The sequence below is a fragment of the Corvus brachyrhynchos genome, unplaced genomic scaffold, assembly GCF_000691975.1.
Source record: "Corvus brachyrhynchos isolate BGI_N302 unplaced genomic scaffold, ASM69197v1 scaffold1, whole genome shotgun sequence".
Taxonomy (NCBI): domain Eukaryota; kingdom Metazoa; phylum Chordata; class Aves; order Passeriformes; family Corvidae; genus Corvus; species Corvus brachyrhynchos.
The window spans coordinates 4029326-4038221 of record NW_008237222.1 but is presented as its reverse complement, the minus strand read 5'-3'; the positions used below and the strand labels follow the sequence as shown (position 1 = coordinate 4038221).

The following is an 8896-nucleotide window of genomic DNA, read 5'->3' as shown; positions in this document are numbered from 1 at the left end:
AGGTCTGAGGGAGATCTAGAGAGAAGATACGGATGGTGATCACGGACATAATGAGGGACATGTAACTTCAAACAAATAAATTAATCCAGTGATATTTGGATTCATAGTTGAAACCAGTTTTTTGGGGAAGTGAGTATCAGAAGTGTATCTTGTCCTGTTCAGAAAGCTACATAAAGCTTTGGAATCAAGTGCTGCTTTTTGAGGAGGAAGGGCAGAATACTGACTTGAGATTAATATTTTAATTCTTTTTATTTTAGAACATGGGAGACTTGATTCTACAGTGAATCAAGGTGGGGAGAAGATAAATCAAAAAGTAAAACAAAGTATCAGATGACGTGAAAACCCTGAGTATTTAATGCTGTGTTTGTTTTGGTTAGTTTGTATTTAAAATTCAGGCAATTAGTGACGTAAAATTATTTCTAATACTTCCTGTGTTTGTTGTTTTTACAGATGACATGGCAGAGCTTCTTCTTGGGGAGTCCAAACTAGAACAATTTTTGAAGGAAAATACTCTTAAACACAGTAATAGTCCACGGGGCCCCCAGCCAAAGCTGACGGAGGTCAGGAAACATCTCACGGCAGCACTTGATAGGGGAAATCTCAAGGTATGTAAGTCAGTCTGAGCAAGAATTAGGAAAGTTGAGCTTGACTGGAGTATTGAAGAAAGGTTCCTTAAATTATATTTGCAGGTGCTGAAAGTGAGATTAATATGAGAGAACTTTTTCTGTCAGAACCTTCTAATGTTCATAACCATTCTGGTCCTTCTTTTACTTAACTATTGTTGTAGCTACTACATCAGCTTACCTCTTCTGTTCTCAACATCCATCTTTTGAGAAATCAAAAGAAGCTTATTTTACAGTCATCTATAACATTTTGTTTTCTGTGGCTTCTGGGAGTATTAATTTTCTTTTCTCTCTTCATTCTTCCATTAATTCTTTTTTTCTAGACATTTATTCTGCCCTGATACTTTGAAATGGTGTGAATTAAATATGTAGGCTGTGGAGCTTATATCATTAAGTTTTGATGCTATGTTATTTTCAACTGTGCTTGTGGTAGAAAAAGAAATCACTGAAGGAGTTGTAATGATAGGCTGCCTTTAAATAGTTTTATCACCTGGCAAAGCTGGTTTCCAGCAGAGAGGTATTTGTGGTACACATGTAAATAAGTATGAGAATATCTAAAATGACTGGTAATGCTTTTCAGTAACTTGCTGGAATGAGATTTAGTGAATTCCCCTCTACTTCAAGCTTCTCAAATATTACATAAGGATTTTGTTCATTTGTTGCTCTGTTACAAAAAATATTCTGGGGGTGACAGAAAACATACCTAATAATTATCAGAAAGAATTAGGTGTGTTTTCTCAGGGAAAACACTTTCTTATTTTTCTTCCTTTTAGCCAGAATTCCTACAAGAAGCCAACCTAATAATGGCCAAATTAAACTATGTGGAAGGTGATTACAAAGAAGCTCTGAACACATATGCCAGAGTTGGTGTCGATGACTTGCAGCTGACTGCAGTGCCACCATATCGGCTACGGATGATTGCTGAAGCATATTCTACAAAAGGTAAGATTGCTCTTCCCAGTATCATAATATGGAAGTAATTTTTCAAAAGTTAATTTTTATCTTGGCCAAAGATGAAGGTTTTTTTAGTGTGAATGTCATCTACACAGTAGTAGAGTGCCATATCTGTAGATAAAATAAGAGGGTGTTTTGGGTCCTTTAAATTATTCAGGGTTTGTTCTAAGTTGACAAGACTTTTACGTCAATTAATATTCTAACTGTGCTGTCACCTGATCAAATTTTTTGAGTGTATATATTTAAAAGTCCTTCCATGTATAAATATCACAACAACTGTGGCTAGATACTAAAAGTATTACCACTATTGCAGAAAGTTAAGGGTTACAAAATGCAGTGCAGTTTTGTGGTGGCTGTGGGCAGAATGGAGAACCTTGATTCACGGTGATGCCTTTTACTGAATGTTAAAATGCTCAATCTAAGCTAGGTTGCACAGCTAAATTGCCACTTAATTGAAGAGTGTTAATGACATGATAACTGACCTAAAGCGATGCATCACTTATGCCATTTTATTTTTGAATTTTTCTTACATTAATAGAGTTTTTTTTAGAAATTCAGAAGGTGAAGGAAATTAAAAAGCATTTTCTTTACTACTCTAGTATAGTGAAAATTGTAATGCTGGCCTTGTGTCTTAAGGTGGCAGTGCCACTTCAGTTTAGAAAAGTCTGTAATAGACTTAGGGCTGGTCAGTGTGTTGGGGAAAATAGTAGTTTGTATGCCAGGGGTTTATCAGGATTTACTGAGTGAAGTGTTTGCTTTGATCTGCTGTGTTTAAGCTTGGGTTTGGTTGCGTACGTACTTTTTGTTATGGCAAGAGGGGTGTCAAAGGCAGCAAACAGTTTGTGAGAGACTTCAATAGCTTTGACTGACAACTGATCAAGGATTGTTTCTAACGTGAGTCTTGGAAGAGAGTGACTGTTTTCCACCAACACAGTCCTCTAGTAAATGTTAGACAAGCATGAATCATGTCCTTTAGAGATGTCAAGGAAATAAGGAAACTAACTGGTAGCAGAGACAAAAAGATGCTTCATAAGTCTGGTCACTATTTAGATTAAAGTGGGAAGTGGGAGTATAGGGGGAATTCTTGTATAAGATGTAAATTTGCCCAGTTTTCTCAAACAGCATATCTGTGGGCTTTTGGGCAGTGTCTGGTTTGGGTACGCTTCCACTTGGGTTTGTGGATTTTGGCTGTTTGTTTTTTGTTTTTTAAATCTATGAGGATGCCTGTAGAATTTGTCATGTTCTCTCCATGGACTTGATCAACTTTAAGTACCTAAATTTGCTTTTATCTCCAAGGAATTTAATTGAATCTTTTCCCAGAGCTCAACTCTTCTGGCTCTGTTTTATTTGGCCTCATAAGGATATAAAACAGTTGAAACCATGGTGGCATAAATCTTGCAGAAAATATAAGTATTATTAATTTTACTAATTTAAACATAATGTATTAGAAAATAGAAAAACGGGTGTCTTTTCTACTCTGGAATGTTTGGTAGGTTCAGAATTTAAAAAAAAAAACCAGAACAGAAACCCAGCATATTTTCTGTCTAGATGTGTGGTTTTTCTCTTCTTATTTCAATTTTTATTCTTAAAACATTGAAATCTGTCATATGAGGCCTGATTTATCTTGATCGGACTTCATTACTTTGGTCACTTCTACTGGGTGACTGGTTACCAGTTTACCTGAGCAAACTGTTGGGGCTTTTTTGTTGTTTTGTTCATGTTCAGGAACATTTTTTTTTACTGTTGTTTTTCCAGTTTGAATGAAATTGTAGGATGGTTTGGGTTGGAAGTGATCTTAAGGATCATCTCATTCCAATAGCCCTGCCATGGGCAGGGACACCTTCCACTAGACCATGTTGCTCAAAGCGCCATCCAACCTAGCCCTGAACAGTCCCGGGGTGGGGCATCCACAGCTTCTCTGGGCAACCTGTGCCAGTGCCTCACCATCTTCAGAGTAGACAGTTTCTTCCCGATAGCTAATCTAAACCTGTCCCTTTCAATTTAAAGCCTTTATCCCTTGTCCTATCCCTACATGCTCTTGTAAAAAGTCCCTCTCCAGCTTTCTTGTAGGCCCATTTAGGTACTGGAAGGTGATTTAGGGTCTGCCTACAGCCTTCTCCAGGCTGAACGACCCCAACGCTCTCGGAAGATTAAAAAATTATAATTTCCCTTCTTCTCATGGTGGAAGATTGCAAGAATATAGTCTTCTGTGTGTTCTAGAATGAGGTGGTAATCACAGAGCAGTCTTAAATTTAGTTTTCAAAGTCTGAACAGGTTTAGAGTAGTTGACAACTAAATAGCATATGTTTCTACCCAGTAGTGTACATTTCATTCTCACTCTCTTCTCCCTTTCTGGTGGATTTTCTTCTTTCTCCTTTAAGAGTGAGCTGTAAACCTTACAGTCTGAATTTAGAGTCTCTTCAGAGGTGACTGAGGCTTGTAGGTATTACCCAACTAAATACAAGTTATTCTTACAGAGATTTTGTGCTTCACTGGGATTTGTATTTCTGCTTGTATGTTCAGGATAACTGGATTATATAAAGGTAAAACTCTTCAGAGTATTTAGATTTTATTTCTTTGGCAGTCATAGTACCATGGTATTAAGCAGTGAGGGACTGTCCGTGCCTGTTTGCAAGCATTGGCCCAGCTGCACCATTTTGTGCTGCAGTCTGCAGAGGCAGTGAAAGATACCTGCTGAAATTGCCCCATTTCAATCCAGTTCCAGTGGATTTGCAGTCTTGCAGTCTTGTAGTATTGTATAGTGATCCATTATGGATGTTCTTACCACTGAGAAAGGCAAAAAGCAGATAACAAATGGTTGTTTTTAATTGCCTTTAATTTTTTTTCATTATTTCAGGTGGGACCACCTCCAAGTACTTACCTTTTCACTCTGAGGCTTCATTCTGTAACCTCAGGTGATAGATTGAGAGGGATGCGTGAGTTGACATGTTTCTTCTTCTACAGTTTTTACAGGGTAATTATATGAGCATGTTGCACTGTAACCATAGACAGTTCCACAGCTCACAAGAAGCCCTTGGAAATGACCTGCTTTCCACATGGCTCATCTTACTCTTACATGGACATCAAAGTACGTCTCTCTGTTCTTCACAGCAGAGGAAGGGTCAGCATGTGTGTATGGATGCAACAAAGTACAAAATGGATTCAGGGTCAGCTTCAAGCTAAATTTTGCTGGATTTTTATCTACTGATAGGTAAAAAGAAGGGGAAGAGGAGCAGCAGTAGTGGCAGTGGTGGGGAGAAAAAATGGAATTGGAACATGGAAGGGGAAACCAGAGAACTAAAGCCATCTGCTGCCTGTGGTGCACTCATGAAGGGTGTCCTCAAATTTTTTATTACATATATGAGTTAAATGCTTCTATATACGTATATCTTTAAAAGAATGCTTTTAGTTCTTTATGCTGCTTATAGCTTTAGTTGAGGACAGCATATTTAGAAGACTATATATGAGAAGAGGGATCATATGGAATGATAGTAAGTCAAGCCAAGGATTCAAAACTCTCAAACCCAGCAAGGAAGCTTAAACAATTGTTATTATTTTCTTGGAAATATCCAGTTAGTGAAATGCTGCTTCAGATCTTCCAAAGGAAGTTTCTTGCTAGATTTGTCAAAAGTGCAACATTGTAAAATTTCAACAATATTTTAAGAAAATTCTATCAACTTACCTTTTGAAAGATTTTCTATTTCCATTACATGTGGCTCTTTGCCAGCCTGTGATGTGCAGAGAATCACAGGGTCTCAGTGCCCGAGAAGTGCTGGAAAGTGGTTCCTTTCTGTTGCTTCTTCTAGGGAAAGTGTTCAATATTGTTAGTGTGGTGATAAACGCATGGCTGCATTTTATCAGACTCAATAGCTCATGGACAAGTTGTTTGGTTTTAGTTTTTTCCTGGCTTCTGGCAACAAAAATTGCTGCTAGTAGTGATGTCTTGTGCTTTATCCTGACTCAAAGAAGATGTAGGATGATCTGATGAAAAGTTTGCTGCTGTTGTGTCCATTAAAACAACAGGGAGCAGACTAACCTTGCAAATGCATGAGGCAAAGTCTCAGAAACTTGGTTAGTAGAATTCCAATATTTTCCTGCCTTTCTTCACCCTATTCCTCAAATTCACATGTTGAAAACAGAGTCATAGTAGAAGATGATTTTCTTTTATGTAGTTAACTTCATGGACTAGCATACTTTTTGACCTTACACTGATGTTTTTGTGTGTGTGTGCCCATAGAATACAGTTCTGATTACACCTAGTGTTTTCTTTAAGGAAAGAGCTAATTTCAATGCTGTGCTTCTGAGTAATGATTCTGTATGGGTATGTAGAAGGTGTTGTGTGGGATAGACTATTAATAAAGTCATAGTTCTTGTATTAAATACATAATTTTTTAAAATTCAAAGACTTACTTGAAGACATTCAGTGGGACATTTTTAAAATATAATATAAAACATAAATTGAAAAGATGGAGCTTTTCAAATCAATGGACCACTTAGTGTTTGCAAAAACATGAGAATACTTACTTGGATCTGTTGGTTAACTTTCCCCCCATCTGCTTGTAAATTCATTTGACACATAAGCAGAGGAGAAGCATCCATTAAAACAATTTTCTGTAGCAAAATGCCTGTGGTTGGAGTTGCCAGCTTGTTTCAAGAGGGTGTGATGAGGGAGAGAAAAATAGGTGTAAAAGTATGACACTGCTGAGAGGATGGGCAGGTTTGCATGACTCTGTTGTGGCAATGTGTTAGCCTGAGAGCAGGTGTATGAAATTGCTGGAGTTGGCTCCCTGAAGCTGTTGCCTGTTGGTCACAGGAGCACGTCATACCTTTAGTATGAAATTACAAGGAGGAGTACAGAAAAAAGCAGATTTTGTTTCTTCTGCCACAAATATAACTTGGATATCAGTACTGGTTATTAGAGCTGTCTTATGTGGATCGAGCAAAGCTAGGAAATGAGGCTGGGAAGGGGGAGGAGGAAGGAAAGACAGTCTTGAGATTGTGGTGACAAGTCTTGGCTCCAAGTAAAGTGTAGAGGTATTTTGCACATTTCTGGCTGTATTAAATACTTGATATTTAAGTATCCTCATAGGAAGGACTACTTTCTGATAGGTAGAGAAGGTTCCCTTGTTCAAAAGGTTAAGTTTGTCTCTTTAGGGTCTACTTGTTTATGTTCTTCACTAGATCAGTTTAATTAGCAGTGCTCAATTCTGAGACTGAGGACAATCTTGAACTCATGAAGAATTGAAATAAGACAAGTTATGAATCCATGAAGAAGTAATTAAAGAGTGTGTATATCTTTTTCTTTTAATGTCAAGCTTGTGTAACTAGCTTTAACTTTTCCTACTTCTCTTACCAATCAGAAAAAAAAAGTTATGTGCTATTGCCATACAGAAGCATGTATTTATAATCCATTTTAATATTGGCTGAAGCTAATAATCCCCTAGGGTTGTGGCCTCTGGGAACAGAACAATTAAGTTTGTGCAAGTTTTCAGCAGTATGTGAATGAGGTAATATACTGGAAAGCGCACATAGGCAGTATTCAAATACTGTGCAGGCAGTATCTCCTATGTTTCTAAGCAATTTTGTTTGCTTATGGAAGCAGAGATAAAATGCATGCACTGTGGGATATTGAGGTATTATTTTGGGGAGGAGCAACTTGTCAGGAACTCTGAAATAGCAGGTATTTACTTAACTAGGGAATAAACTTATTGAAACTTTTGGTAACATAATTCTGATACTGCTGCCTAAGTCAGAAGACATAATTGAAAAAATGAATTTATAATACTTGGCATTACAAATTAGCGACCCTTTCTAAAAATGCTTATAGAGGAAGACAGCGATTTACAGGTCTGATGTTTCTTAAAGTCTGCAACTTTATAAACTTGATTTTAGTAAAGAGAATGTGTTTATAATTAATACAGTGTATAGATTTATGGACTACTTCAGGTATCTGTCAAGATGACTGTGTTGCTTTGCATTAATGAATTCTTGTTAAGTGTGTGAGTGATATTGTTTTATAAGTTAGATTGTGACATTACAGAATTGTAGCCTTATTGCCGCAGGTCATTTTACATCTTTATTGCTTACATCTTTATTTGAATAACTGTGTTTACATTTAGATGATGTATGTTGAGAAAGGTGAGACTGTCTTTACTGCTGCTGACCCATATTCAAATTTAATGTTGCATTTACCAAGTTAAATGATTGGCTATTAATTAGTTCTGTTTACAGAAACATGGAAATACTCATTAGGTTCAGTGGCAGTGTCAGGTGCATGTGGATTGCTACTTTGCATTTGGGAAAAGATGCTGCACTTAACTTTAATCATATGCGATTGTAATGGGATCTTGTACGCTGCTAGCCTGTGTCAGCAGACACCGAGCAGCTCTTCATGGAAGAATGCTAAATGAAAGCTGGTTTAGTAATTACGCTGGGGATCTCTAGACTCATTAGGCAATGGGTCAAGAACTCAGGTTCCTCCCCCCCTCCTGTCTTGCTGTGCAAGTGTTGCAGACTGTCAGTGAGCATTTTGCAGACCATGGCAAGGAGGTCTATGGTATAGGGAGTTCAAATTTTCTCCATTAAAGCTTTTCTTTCCCCAGACTACATTTATGACTTCTGCTCTGCTGGAACAGGGACTGGGAGGAGCCCAGGCATTTGTCCTGCTTTCCTCAGTGCTGCTTTTAGCTCTATTATTTGAAAGCCAAACTCTGAATAAGAATACTATATTTCTTGTTAAAATAGAATTCTTTTGGACTTGAGCAGTTTGGTGGTGTCTTCGTAGTTTCTTCGAAACCTTTAGAATTTCTTCAGAATCCTTCATTTGGCAGAGTTGTTGGGGTTTTAGGAACTCTCCTGTTTTTTTTTTTTTTGTTTGTTTGTTTTTTTTTTTTCCTGTTAAAGGAATTTTCCCCCTGCGTGTTGCTACGGGGACAAATTGCGGGGTACTTAAGAAAAACAAAGACCTAGCCATTGGGGGTGGGGTGCATCTGGCTATTCTTTTGTTTCACCTGGCTGTGTGGGCAGTCGGTCTCGTCTTTTGGACAGAGAGGGAGGCTGCTTTCGTCTGCTGCTTTTCCTTCTGCCAGAGAAACCCCGGGATCCCAAGCCCACCTTTCCCTGCCCCGCTGGGGACCGGGCCGTGGCCACCCTGCCCCCACCATTGCTTCGAGCCTTCGCTACGTTGTAGCCCTGCTTGCCCTGCCTGCCCAGACCTCTGGGGGGTTCTCCATTTGGATGCGTCTCATCTGCCATCCGGGATTTGTGCTCATCCCTGCTGTTCCAGCCTGCTGTTCCCAAGGGTCTGGCCGGACACCGGG

General features: G+C 38.4%; 1 protein-coding gene across 3 annotated transcripts in view; it reads left to right on the top strand.

Moving 5' to 3' along the window:
• Positions 1-432: 432 nt before the first annotated feature.
• TTC7B (tetratricopeptide repeat domain 7B) overlaps positions 433-8896 on the top strand; it is a 112420-nt gene continuing 103956 nt past the window's right edge. For all 3 annotated transcript variants that reach the window (XM_008629702.2, XM_017728992.1, XM_017728991.1), the window contains exons 1-2: positions 433-605; positions 1397-1565. In XM_008629702.2, the coding sequence (XP_008627924.1) occupies positions 456-605; positions 1397-1565 (319 nt within the window). In that variant the 5' untranslated portion in view covers positions 433-455. The remainder of the gene's footprint in view (positions 606-1396; positions 1566-8896) is intronic.